This window comes from Camellia sinensis, chromosome 1, assembly GCF_055761805.1.
Source record: "Camellia sinensis isolate YWXY chromosome 1, ASM5576180v1, whole genome shotgun sequence".
NCBI classification, from domain to species: domain Eukaryota; kingdom Viridiplantae; phylum Streptophyta; class Magnoliopsida; order Ericales; family Theaceae; genus Camellia; species Camellia sinensis.
Genome location: NC_138961.1, coordinates 31486471 through 31500873, shown reverse-complemented (window position 1 = coordinate 31500873; position 14403 = coordinate 31486471). Strand labels below are relative to the sequence as shown.

The window sequence follows — 14403 nt, the reverse complement described above, 5'->3', positions numbered from 1 at the left end:
TTGCAACATTTTAATGTTAAGGAAACAAATTAAAATAAATTGATTTGACTTGAGAGATTGAATTGTCATTTTAACTTAAGAACTATAAAGGCCAAGTTTGGCATACATAAAATAATTTATCTTTTTATTTTTTTTTCATCACATCACCTCTCTACTTTTTTACACATCTTTTCGTAAAAAAATAAAAAATGTACTTATTTAGGTCATCCAAAATAATCCTTAAATGTGCGTAGATTGCATTGCATAGTACTATAAAACTGCTAAATAATTATCCATGTTGAGATTATGACTACAACTTGAATAAATAATGTACTTCTTAGTGATACTATACTTCTTTTGTGAAAATCTTGAAAAATCATAGTGATTTACGCGCTAACCCCAAAAAAAAAAAAAAAAAAATACATACAACATAAGAAGAGTATGTAGAAAATTTTGTATGGGTACACATTCCGTTAAGATTGAAGCAATGCTGCCTATATTTTGAATACTTTTATGATGGTGGGTAATGTATATTTGATTTCTATACTGATAGATTTATTGAAACAATAAAAGGCAGTTATTATTTTTGTAAACCTTAGGTTTCTCTAACGGTGTATTAATTTTTTTTAGTAAATTTGAGTAAAAATTTATTTTGATATCAAGTGCTCTAACGGAAGATTTTGTTGTTTCATCAGATCAACGGTCGACCGGGTAGACGACCGGGCTGACAACTGGCCAGTCAACCGATCAGGGTAATTTTTTCACAAATTTTTTCCTTGATGTGGTCATCCGAGGAAACATCCGGTAGTAAAAATTCAATGGCAATTAATAGTGATCTGATAAAAGGCACATTGATCCTCAGCTGATGAAAGAAAAGTGAAATCCTAAATTTGATGATAAATTTAATGAACCGTTAGAGGAATAAAAAGTAACTTTTTTTTATCAAATTTTAAATTTAATGATAAATTTAATAAATCATTGGAGATGATTCTACCAGACATATCATGGATCAATAAGTGATGGATCGACAAGTGTTGCAATCTTTTGATTCAGGAATAGCAGTTTAAAAATTACAATTAAAATGGATTGGTTCTTAAGGGGGTTGAATTGTCATTTTATCCTAAAATATATTAAATGCGCCACTACTATGATTCTTTATATGCAATTATGTCTTCTCTTTTTCCTTTTTCTTTTTTTCTTTTGTTTCTTTTTTTTTTTTTTTTAAACTTACCTAGAATGATATGATATAATACGGAATAAAACAATATACTATTAAAAAATTTGGATAAATTAGGTACATAGCTTCTGTAATTTATATGATATATCAATTTAATTTTTGCTATTTTAATTTGTTTAATTTTTTTTAATTTATTGGATTGTGTTATACTGGTCTAATAAATAACGGTAATTAAGTTTGGTGAACAGAAATTTAAACGATGTATCGATTTGATCCTGTAATTTACACGATGTGTTAATTTAATTCTTGTCAAAATCGAGTAAATTAAAACAAAAGGAACCAAATTGACACATTATGTAAACTACAATGATCAATTTAATACATCGTTTGAGCATATGATAACTTTCCGTCCACCAAACCTAATGACCGTTATTTATTGGACCTAATATAATACAATTTGTTAAATTGAGGAATAAAATCGAACAAATTAAAATAATATGGATTAAATTGACACATCGTATAAATTACAGGGATCATTTGCATAATTTACCTTAAAAGATTTGAGCTCACCATAAGCAACAAAAGTTTTCAACAAAAAATCCCTTTAAAAAGAGGGAAAAAAACTTTAAAATGCATACATTACCTAAAAGTATTGAGTCTAAAATAGAATTCAATGAACCATAAAAACTGACCTTAAAAAAAACTAAGAATGTAAAAATAACCCGTGGTCCGTGGGCAGTCCTAAATCTACCCGCGGTCTGGGGTAGGCCTAACCCAATTAGGCCCGGTTAGGTCGAGGCCTGAGCCCAAGCGTGAGCACTGGGCCTAGGTCGGCCCGTGGCTCGGCCTTATCGGCCTGCTCAAGGCCTACTCAAAGCCTGGCCCGTCCGAAGCCCAGTGTCATTTTTAGTGGAAAAAAATAAAATTTTAGTAAAAAAAATAGTAAAAAAATTATGAAAAATGTTCAAACCCGACCCAAGCTTGAGCCCAAGCCCATCAGCTCAGACCAAGGCCCGAATACCCCCCGGGCTTGGGCCTAATTTTCACACCCATAAGTTGGCTCGGCCCTTAATTTTGGCGGAAGTCCACGAGATTCGACATGGGCTAATCCGGGCCAAAATTACACCCCTAAAAACAATCAATCAATAAAGAGATTTTAAATCATGAGCAAAAAAAAATACAAAAATAAATTACAAATTAGTAACGTGACTATTTTAGGAAACAATGTTAAATATTTTAGACATTTTTTAGATCTTTTAAATTCAAACATTATATTATAAAAAAAACAGTATATAAATAGATTTTCTATTTGAATTTTTTATTGCAATATACACAAAGGTATGAGTCACACATATATTTATCAATAATCCTAAATGCACATAATCATATCGTAGAACTATTTACAATCCTCTCATATGAAGCCAGATTCATTAAATCCATGAATTAAGAAAATTATATTTGATTTTATAATTGAATTTTATACACGTAAAAAATTATATGTTTATTAAAATGTGAATCAATTACTTTGTCTAAATTGAGGATAATCCAAAAAATAATAATATGAGAAATGGTAAATACACAATTTAAAACTCATAATTTGCTCAGATCGGCATGGTAAAGAGTTACTTTACATAATTAAATTTGTGACAATATAGGTATCTTTAAGAGTCTCAATCTTTTTCCAAACAGCATATATATCTAATTTTTTACACATTATTTTACACAATCACTCACGTGTAAAATAATGTTATAAAAGATTACTAAAAAAAAAATAAAGTCTATCAAAATAGTAAAGTAACAAGAATTTGATTTAGAATTCTAGATATCGATGTAAGTTTAATATTTTTGATGTGAAATGAATTTCAATCTTTAATTTAAAATTTTAGATAAATGTTTGATATTTTTTTTTGAAGAGGCTACAGATTTACCGACAATAAAAAAATAAAATAAAAATAAAAACAAAAACTAGGTACACCTGACATTTGATAACCCAAACGAAACGAGCCCAAAGGCCCAAACCCCACAACACTGTACAGTGTAACCACCTATCCCATGGATCAAGCCACATCGGTTGATCCTGTTCCTCCATATTTTTCCCCCACCAACACACCAACCTATTTCTGGGTTTTGTTTTGCTTCTCAGTCCTCTAACACTTCTCTCTCTCTCTCTCTCTCTCTCTCTGTATATATATATATATATATGTGACAAAAGAGGGAAAGGGCCTATCTAAAACCACACCTCAATTACCACCCATTTCAAAAAACAGTATCATTATTGTACGGACACCTCAAAATCGAACCAAAAACATCGAACCTGTTAGGATTTCCATGCAAAAAGCTTTGGTTTCATCGTCTACAGATTTTCTTGTTCTCTGAATATAAATTTCTGAGTCTTCTCTGTTCTTTTCAGTGTTCCCAAACATGTCACAAATTCGAGGACCAAATCCGACCCACGACCCGTTCAAATGCTTCGGACTCTTAATCTTTCACACCACTGACTATCTCACCACGGCGTTGAGAGGAGCTCTGTTGATCTTCCTTGTGGCGTCGATTTCACTCGTTGTCTACTCCGGATTCATGACCCAGACCCAGATGTTCCACTGCCCCGAATGCTCCCACCCGACCCAACACATCGACACTCAACTCTGCGACGAGACCCACAACGTTTCGGGTCGAGATATCGGAGCAACCAACATCTCTCACCTCGTATTCGGCATCGGAGGATCCGCCAAAACCTGGGACCACCGCCGTCACTACTGCGAGCTGTGGTGGCGACCCAACATCACCCGCGGGTACGTTTGGCTCGACGAAAAACCCGACCCGAAAATCCCATGGTCAGAAAAATCGCCTGAATACCGGGTTTCGGAAGATTGGACCCGGTTCAAGTTCTCGAGCTCGCAATCTGCGGTTCGGATAGCCCGGATTGTGTTGGAAACGATTCGGCTCGGGTTACCCGATGTGAGGTGGTTCGTAATGGGGGATGATGATACGGTGTTTTTCACTGACAACTTAGTTTCGGTGCTAGCGAGGTACGATCACCGTTCGATGTACTATGTCGGTGGGAACTCCGAGAGCGTGGAGCAAGATGTGAGGCACTCGTACGATATGGCGTTTGGCGGCGGAGGATTTGCGATCAGCTACGGGCTGGCTTTAGAGCTTGTCAAAGTGTTCGACGGTTGTCTTGATCGGTACTACTATTTCTACGGCTCTGATCAAAGGGTCTCGGCTTGCGTAAACGAGATTGGAGTTTCTCTCACTGTAGAACGTGGTTTCCACCAGGTATGTCTCTAAACTTTTTTTTCTTTTTTTTAATCCAACGGTGATATCATGTAATCGGTTTCTCACCCATTGTGCGTACGTGACAAGTAAAAAATGGAGGTTGATCTCGAAATTTAGGGTTTATTGGCTTAGGTTGGCCGAATCAGGATTCTCTCCTTGAAGTTTTCCTTAATTTCTTATTTACTAGGTCATTGGGCTTACTTTAGGCCTAATTTTGTTAATTTAAACTGTTCATATTTTAAAATATGTTAAGTATATTATATTTGTAAAAAATTAAATTGATCGAATATCAAAAAATATATGTTCGGATCATCAAATTAAAAATCATTTTTAAAAAAAATTTAATAAACAATTTGCCGAACATATCCTTTCTGATATGCGATCAAATCCAACAAATAAGAAGCCAAGTAAAAACTTCAATGAGAGGATCTTGATTCAGATTGGCCATGTGAGATTGGATTAAAATAATTATAAAAATGTAAAATAAGTTAAAAAGTTAATAAAATAAAATATTATATTTAAATTATAATTTATTTTTTTTAGAAAAAATTTAAAAAATTAAAAATCAACTCATTTTCATTATTTGCATTAAACTTTTAGAATTTTGTTATATCTTTTGTTTCGTCTCTCAATTAAATTACACTTTTAAAAATATGAGAAAAAAAATAAAGCTCACGTAATTAAATATAAGACAAATTAATGTTTGAATAATGTTTTAGAGCATTAAATTGGGAGCTCTAGAGCATCACTAATGATGTGGCACAGTAACCCCCACTAAAATGATGTGATATTTTGACTTGAGTTTTTTTTTTTTTTTTTTTAACTCATTAGAACTATTAGTGATTCAAAAATTAATAGGATGAATCACCGCTCAGACGCCTACCATTTCACCTATTCGTCTGTCTCTTGATTTTTGTTTGTGACGTGTCGTGATTTGGTGTGGGTGGTTTTCCACGTGGCAGATTTTGGGGCCAAGAATAGAATAGTAGGTATTTTTTTTTTAATGAAAACAGTAAAGTATGTTATCCAGCAGATAACTTCTGCGGTGAGAAACCTACTTTGAAAATGAGTTTTATGCCACGTGGAACTCGGAGTTTGACACTGTTTGTTTGTCGTAACCTGTAGGGCATGTTTGATTGGGTGGGTTAGAGCATGGGATTGGGATTATTAATACCCAATTATCCTATGTTTGTTTTAACATTTTGGTTTAGGATAATTAATCCAATGGATAATTAATCCAATAAATTTGTAGGATTATTAGTAATGGGGTAGGGGTGAGATTATTAATCCAATGGATATTAATCTAATTGGATAGTGAATACCACACTAATTTAATAAGATTATTAATACTTCACTATTAGTTTTGTGAATCAAACATGACCGTAGTGTTTTATCTTCCACTTGGTTGTGGAAATGTCTAAGTTTAAGGGTTGTTTTAGAAAATCGATTAAAAATTAATTTTTTAATTTTTTTAATTTTTTTTTAAAAAAATATGTCAAATATAGAGAGATGATGCAATCAAAATAGATTAAAAACAAAAAAAACAACTTTTTACTTTGTTCCAAAAGAAGCCAAAGTTTAGATGACTTTGGTTTCATAGCGTAATGGTTCGTTAGTATTCTGGTCTTTTTCATTTTAGGTTCTGGTTGGCTACAATTTAAATATCTTCTTTTTTTTTTTTTTAGAGATTTTTTTAAAAAACTATGTAAAATTTTTTTATTTTTCAAAAGACTGTAAAAAGTAGTTTTTTACAAAAATTTTAATTTTTTTTTTTGTATTTAATGATTTTTTTTTTTTTTAACTTTTTCAAGTCCATTTTAGTCTAATAAACAGTTATATTACAAACGGGAGACAATCCATCTCCCAAATAGAACCCACAAAAATAATAAATGGAAAATGGTTTGTACCCCACTGGGGGAGACCCAGTGGGAGCTGATTGGCCCATTTATTTATTTATTTATTTAATGACGAATTGTGTGTGGGGGTGGTGGTGAGGGTGAGAAAACAGCGGGGTCTGAATCAAAGTTGATAATAAATAAATAAAATCTTTCCAAAAAAGCAGTCTAACTTTTGAAAAATATTTTCCCATCTTAAAATAATTTTGAAAAGAATAACATGCTAGGAACCCATATGAATTATTAAATATTTCACTAAACTTTTTATATGAGTGTGGGATCCACACAAATTATATGTGTGAATCTACACCCATGTGAAAGATTTGATAAAATATTTAACAATTCATTTGGATCTATAACATTTTCCTTTTCATATTTAAGATGAATTAAATGAAGGTGGAATTTATTGTACTTTTTTTTTTTTTTTTTGAACACTGTTCTCTTTCAAAAATGTTCCGGACCCCCTCTAAATAGTGACCCCCACGACCCCTTGGTTTGTGATTGGCCAGATTTCTTTTTTTTTTTTTTTCAAATCCCTTCCTCCAATCACCAACCCCCACGTGTGTGTGGGGGTGCTGGGGGTTGGTGATTGAGGGGGTCTCTATCAAAGTTGGTTCTCTTTAATTAATGCAACTGAAGATTGACGGGGACGATTCGGGGGGCAAGTCGGCGGAGTTGTCACTTTGGAAATTTGAGTTAAAAATTTGGAAATGTTTGGTAACTCAAAATTGTGTGGTTCAAATGGTTCAAATATGTCAAAACAACGTCATTTTACACTCATTTATACTCAAAACGATGTCGTTTTGAGTGATTTGAACAATTTGCACCACAAAATTTTAAACTACCTAACATTGTTGCTAAAAATTATAGTCCCAAGTTAGGAAAAATTCTTATAATGTTTTTAGACCTCAATTGAATGAGGCTCTAAATTTTTAACATCAAAACTCACCTAAGTAGAGAATTTCAATTACTTTTCAACTTATCAAAACCTAAGTAAATTTAACACTTTATATTAAATCCCAAGACAACACAATTGTAGTAATGAAGGTTCAAAGTAATTGATTTCACTTTACTAAATTTCTCTCCAACTTAATTCATCTATTATGAGGTTGAACTTTTTTAAATCATAATTAATGTATTTGGTTTTAGTTTTTTTAATTCATTTTTCTAGAAATTAAGTTTTTTATTTTTTGTGCTTTTTTATTTTTAGTTAATATTTTGAACATTTTTTTTTTTTTACGTTTTTAGATGCACCTTATTTAGATATTTCTAAATAGTAAAATATTTGTGAAAAAATATTTAAAAAATTAATAAATATACAAAAATATGAAAAATGTACTGAATTTTCGTTTTTTTTTTTTTTGTATTTTTAGTATTTAGTGAATTTTTAAAAAAAAATTTCTCGAATATTATACTTTTTAAATATATTTATGTTAAGTTTGTCTAAAATTTTTTTTAAAAAAATTACTTAAAATATTTAACAAAATCAATGAAAACCAAAAAAAATACGGAAAACAAAAAAATAAAATTTTCTAAAAAAGTGAATTTTAAAAAATGAAACCAAACGGAATAAATAGTATTCTCTTTAGATACCTTTAAATTTTGTATTATTTTAAATTTTACTTCAATTGTTTGTTGGCTTTACTTAAAAACTGAAATTTCTATAATTGAATTGATTGTTGTTTGTTGAATAATGGAATACATGTAGGAGTATAAAAATAGTCCGCAGTCCATAAGCGGCCTGGGGTGGGCTCAGCCCATTTAGGCCCGGGCTCAAGCCCGAGCCTAACCTGAGACCCTGGGCCAAAGTCTGGGCCATCCTTTTGAAACCTGGCCCAGCCCGTGGGCCCGCTTAAGGCCCACTCAAGGTCCGACCCAAGGCCCGGCCTGCCTGAGGCCTAGTGTTTTTTTTAGAGGAAACTAATCAGCTTGCATGTTTTCATTTTTCAAAAAACACTTTTCAGAAAATTCTACTTATTTCCCTTGTTTTTTTTTATTGAATTTTTTTAATATTTTAAACAATTTTTTTACTTTTTAGACACATCTAACATAAATGCACTTAAAAAGTAAAAAAATTGTAAAAAAAATCTTTTAAAAATTCACTAAATACCAAAAATATTTTAAAAAAAATACAAGAATTCAGTACATTTTTTATATTTTTATGTATTTATTAATTTTTTAAATATTTTTTCATAAATTTTTTACTTTTTAGATACATCTAACTAAGGTACATCTAAAAAAGTAAAAAAAATGTTTAAAATTTAAAAAATATTTACTAAAAACAAAAGAATACAAAAACTAAAAAACTCAGTTTTCAAAAAACTTAATTCAGAAAACTCAAACCAAACACACTGAATAAAATTTTGATAGAAAAAATTAAAAAAAACAAAAAAAATTGTTCAGTCCCGCCCAAGCTTGCCCTAAACCCGAGTACAAGCCTAGGCCTACCGGCCTACCCAAGGCCCGAAAATTCCATGGGCCTAGGTTTGGGCCTATTTTTTTGGCCCATGGGCCGGCCCCGTCCAGACCTAAATTTTGGTGGAAGCTTGCGAAGCTCGACCCTAGCCCTAGCCCGCGTGGGTCAGGCCGGGCCAAATCCCTAAATGCATGTTTATTTAATCAAACTTTCAAGAAAGTATAGAAGAATTAATTGAACTACAATTACAAGCTCTTGGTTCAATTTTGTAACTAAAAATGCAAGAACCGTCATGCTCAAGTGATATAGTGATATAATTCATTCAATTTTATTTTTTATTTTATATATATATATATATATATTAGTTTTAGATTCTTATATAGCATTTTTTTCTTGTGTAAATTGTTAGATATAAAAGATAATTTTATCCTTTAAAATTTTTGTAATAATTTTTTAAGATTCTTTTTTTAATTTTTTTTTTTTTTTTTTTTTTTTGAGTGACATGAAGAATTGTAGGGTATCATGTTGAGTGTTTGCTTTAGGCCCTGAATGTTTAAAGCCGGCCCTGGCTACATCTCCTAATATATAATCTCTATTTTGACCTCTAATGAGGTGAAAAGAAGAGATAGAGAGAGGAATGATGGGGAGTGAGGAGTGAAATTCATTTCATATCATTAAGGGTAGATTAAAGATGTTCAATTAGTACTCCCAAATATTTTTGTAATTACAATCCCATATTAGTAATGTTACATAATTTATTCGTCTTAGTAGAGTTCGTCCACTTTTACTAAAATGAATATGATTTTTAGTACTTTAAAAAAACTTATGCACTTTTAAATATTAAACAATATCCATGTGCACTTGTTACCATTTACTTTCATTAAATACAACGTTGTTGTCATCCTATTCTGTTGTGTTATTGGTATTTTTTTCCATTATACAGTTGACATTGCATTTACCTCTCAAAAAAACTAATATAATATTATGATAATTATTTTCTTATCACGTTTATGATCATATTATTATTGATCAACTAAATATGAAATAAAAATACAATGACATTCATTCTGTTTAATTTTGAGTTTTTAAAAATAATTTTTCATTTTTTATTTTTATGTTTTGTTGTTTTGAATCAACAATGTCAATGCGATGATGCAGTGCACATTTCCAAGCGATACGTGTCACAATCACAAACCCACTATCTGTAGCAACGATTCAATGAGCTAAAGATGTGGGTTTGATTTGTGTTTATAAATTAGTTTTTTTAAATAAAAAGTACGAAAATTTATTTGGTTTTTTTTTTTCAGAAATTGTTTTAAAAAATTGTTTTGGAGCGAGAGTTTTAAAAAAGTGATTGATTTAATATGTATAAGAGAAAGAGAGATTTTGGAAAGTAAGTAACCAAACAAAATTTTGAGATTTTTTTTTTAAAAAATTATTTGATTTGATTACTCTTATAAATTTGTTTGTGGAGAATTTTTTCCAAAATTTTTTCTAAAAAACAAACTAAACAAGGCCTAAGTTCACCCATTTTGAGTTCACATTCCAAAGTGATTGGCCGAAGATTGCTCAAGTCTAAAGATTAGCTTTTTTGACTTTTATTCTCAGCGAAACGTGTCTCTAAGAAGTGTCCTCGTCAGGTGACCTTTTTCGCTAATTTGATAGAGATACCATTTTTACTTTAATGAACACCTTCTCGTGCCGTGATGGTTGAGACATATACAAACTAACAAAGTCTTGTTTGGCTTTCATTTTATTTTTCATTTTTGTACTTTTTAAAGTCTCTTAGCCTCCGTTTAGGAAGTAGGTTGGCTTTTTGACTTTTTGACTTTTTTGACTTTTTTTGTGAGAGAAGAATATAATGATTATGGGTTGGATGTGATATTTTGTTTTTTGTGACTAAAATAGTCTATTTTATCTTTTATGACTAAAATAGCTAAAAAAACTTCGTTTAGCTCTTGCCAAACGGAGCCTTAGTTAGATTCCAATCATATGGGACACGCTACTTAGTTATTCTCATTTTTTTTAAAATAAAGGGTGTCATTTTCTAAGCATAGAAGTACTTTTTTTATTTTATATTAATAATATAAAGTTTATTGAAGTGTCTGTGCTAGGGCGACTTTTAGTACTATCCTTTGTCCGGCCACTAAAAAAATAATATGTTTGAAATTCACATTACATCAATTAGTCCGATATGTGGTCAAACCAATGGATGGTGATATAAAAAATAGATGAGTAGAGATTGTCTATTTTGCAATCTCTACATCAATTAGTCCGATATGTGATCAAAACCAATGATGGTGATGTAGAAATTGGAAGGACATCATCTATTTTGCACTCTCGTATCACTTTATACCAAACCTTGATTGATAGCGTGTTTAAAACACAGGACATCAGAATCATTTTTTTCAAATCATAAATCAAGTTATAAATCGTTTTGTTAAAATAGTAAATCATGAGATTAATTTTTTTTTTTTTATCATAATATATAATTTTATATATGTATACATATAAAAATATACTCATTGTTTAGAATGAAATAAATTGATCGTCGTTTCATGTACTATGTAAATAGAATTGAAACGCAATGAATGATAGCTAATTATAGTGAATTGCAATTAATCATAATTGAATCGTACGATTTACTCAATTTAAGATTCAACAAGACAAATAAGAACGTTTTGGATGGAACTCGTATCAAATTGTATGAATTGAATCATAAATTTCAATATTCTAACAACTATGATGAAAACATGTGATGGGATTTTGTGCTGAAGTAAGTAGTTGCTGTGGTTAATTAGTCTAATGTTTAAATTGATCAAACGAATGATGTTGATATCGGATACCCTTTATCCCAAACCCCGATTGAGAGGCGGTTTGAGATGCGGGTAATGGGAATCCATGACAGGGGATGTAGTTAATTGGTCCAATGTCTAACCTCAGCCATATGATGTTCATGTCACTGTTAATACTGATTGATCCAACTATGTAGCTTCACATCAAATAGACACACTCAGTAGTCACTTGTGTGAGAAACACAACCAAGTTTGGAAAATTACAACAGAAACATAATTCATTCGTCGATTTTGGAAAATTACTATGCTTTTCTTATATTTCTTGATTTAAAAGTCTGTTTCAAGTTTTAGATTACAAAGTTACATTTTACAAAGTAACTTATGTGACATTGTAATTTTGACAGTTTGATATTAGAGGGGATGCATACGGTCTCCTGGCCACCCACCCGATGACGCCACTTGTCTCACTTCACCACCTTGACGCTGTAGATGCACTGTTCCCAGGTCAAACCCAGCCAGAGTCATTGCAAAAGCTGATCCAAGCATATCGGGTTGACCCAGCCCAAACAATACAACAAAGTATCTGCTATGACCACCAGCGTAAATGGTCGGTTTCCATCTCATGGGGCTACACCGCTCAGATTTACCCTTCACTGTTGTCTGCAAACCAGTTGGTGATTCCTCTCCGGACTTTTAAGACGTGGCGGAGCTGGAGCAAAGGGCCTTTCATATTCAATACCCAGAACATGAAATCCAACATATGTGAGCAACCCGTTAAGTATTTCTTGGACAAGGTTGAGGATGCCGGGCCTGGTCATACCCTGACTAGTTATAAGGTGCATTTGGCTGAGGGACAAGAGAAATGCAGCCGGGCCGGTGTGTTGGCAGTCAAGAGAATTGTGATTTTAGCAACAAAGATGAACCCCCAAGGCTGGAACAAGGTAAGTCTATCTTTTGTTGTATTCAACATTTGAGCGCTTTTTTCCAGAATGTTTTTCGTTGTTAGTGATATTTTTTTTTTAGGATAAATTATAAACACATTTCCTGAGATTTATTTAAATTACAAATTAATTCCTATGGTTCTAAAAATTACATTATACTCCTTAAGGTTTCTAATTTTATGATAAATGGGTCCTTTTATTAATAAATCATCAAGTTAATTAACAGTTTTTAATAATATTAAAATTTTATTTCAATTAATAATTTAGATAATTTTATTATTGTATAAGTAAACAGTTAGAAATTTTACTTTTTCAATTAATTTTGTTAAATAAAAAATTCTAATAGTAAGGTATTTGTAATTTTTCAAATCACAAGGAACAATTTGTATTTTAAGTAAATTTCAAGAAGTGTGTTTGTAATTTACCTTTTTTTTTTTAAGTAATGCTTAAAATATTTTACATTTTAACTGCATCTGAACTAAAGGAAACTAAAATTACACGAGATCATCAAAAGGCTCCGTTGTATTATGGATAATCCCTTTAAGGGGCAAATTAGGTTAAAAAAATTCCTTCAATTCAGGCATAAGATTCAATCCACTAAATACGAAAAACCAATTTCATAGTTTATTTATTTATTTTATTTTTTTTCCAATTTTTTTCTTTTTTCTAATTTGTTTTAATTTTTAGGGTTGTCGTAACATTATATTTGAGGGATTAATATTGACAGTGAGTTGAATATTCAACATTTTGTCTTTGGGTTAATTAGTCAATTACGGACTAACCGTTCTTCTGTTTGAACGAATGAGCAGATGCCACGTAGACGGTGCTGCGAGATCAGTGGAAGTTGGAAGAACACCATGAAGGTAAAGATCAGAAGCTGTAAACAGAGGGAAACTATCACTACTTGAGAGGTCAGGTCTTATTCCACAGTCCATATTTTGTGAATAATCAAAAGCTATTACAAACTAAAAATAGTTTTATAGTAAAATAATTTTCCTGGTTAGGGCTAATTTTCTTAGAAGCCCTCGTTCCGGTTCTCTCTCTCTCCCTCTCTCTGTGCTATCATATACACGGGCATATGTGCGATTGTCATCTGAAATTTTCAATGTTACACTGCTATTTTTATACAGAATTTATTGACAGAATGATGAAGTAATGACATTTTTGTAATTAAATATCATCCACAAAATTGTTTACATGGTTTTTTTTTTTTTCTTGATTTGTTTTGGGAGGAAGCTTTGACATTAGTTAACAATGGTGGAAAAAATGGTAGTGACAATCAAATCAATTTTCAATCACTAGTGCAGCAACATGTATATATATGGTTTGGTGGGGCCTTCACTTGTTGGTCCATGGCCATTGGAAGTGGAATTCAATGTTGTTTGTCCTTATTTTTGCAATGTGTAATGCTATATATAAACAGTTTTTTTTATATAATTTTTTTTATCACTAAATTTAAAAATAGTACGATTCACATTAATAAATATATATACAATTTACTAATTTCGTGTCTTAAAAAATAGAAATATAAATTACATCATCAATTATTTTACCAACAATTATTAATTATTTTACCAATAGTAGTAAAATAATTAATAATTTAGTTTGTAACTATAACAAAGCTCTTGCGCTTAGGATAAAAAAATTATGTAAAAAGTTTGTTTATATATATCCTTCTTTTTTTTTCTTGGCAATATGTTAAACAACAATGATTCATCCCCCTTTTCCTCCCACCCCCTTTGACCCCCTCTCTCTCTCATTGGTTACATTTTTTTTTTCTTTTTCTTTTTTTTCCTGCTCCTCCAATCACCATCCGTCACGTGGCAAAAGGAGGTGAGGGGGTGATCCCCAAAAGAGATCCCAAGCATTATTCTATGTTAAATTTGTGAATAAAGCCAAAAATGGTGGAACCATGAGTCTA

At 31.3% G+C, this 14403-nt stretch overlaps 1 protein-coding gene across 1 annotated transcript; it reads left to right on the top strand.

The window, feature by feature from the left end:
- The first annotated feature begins 2966 nt into the window (after positions 1–2966).
- On the top strand, positions 2967–13678 carry LOC114268604 (uncharacterized). The gene is made up of 3 exons (XM_028209792.2): positions 2967–4435; positions 11946–12482; positions 13292–13678. The coding sequence occupies exons 1-3, from the start codon at positions 3578–3580 to the stop codon at positions 13388–13390; spliced, it is 1494 nt and encodes a 497-aa protein (XP_028065593.2). The 5' UTR covers positions 2967–3577; the 3' UTR covers positions 13391–13678.
- The last annotated feature ends 725 nt before the right edge of the window (positions 13679–14403 follow it).

Bases quoted from the DNA above. Each gene is read 5' to 3' on its own strand.
- LOC114268604 (XM_028209792.2), top strand. From the start codon at position 3,578: ATGTCACAAATTCGAGGACCAAATCCGACCCACGACCCGTTCAAATGC. The intron at 4,436-11,945 runs GTATGTCTCTAA...TAATTTTGACAG, and splicing joins TAGAACGTGGTTTCCACCAG to TTTGATATTAGAGGGGATGC. The intron at 12,483-13,291 runs GTAAGTCTATCT...ACGAATGAGCAG, and splicing joins ACCCCCAAGGCTGGAACAAG to ATGCCACGTAGACGGTGCTG.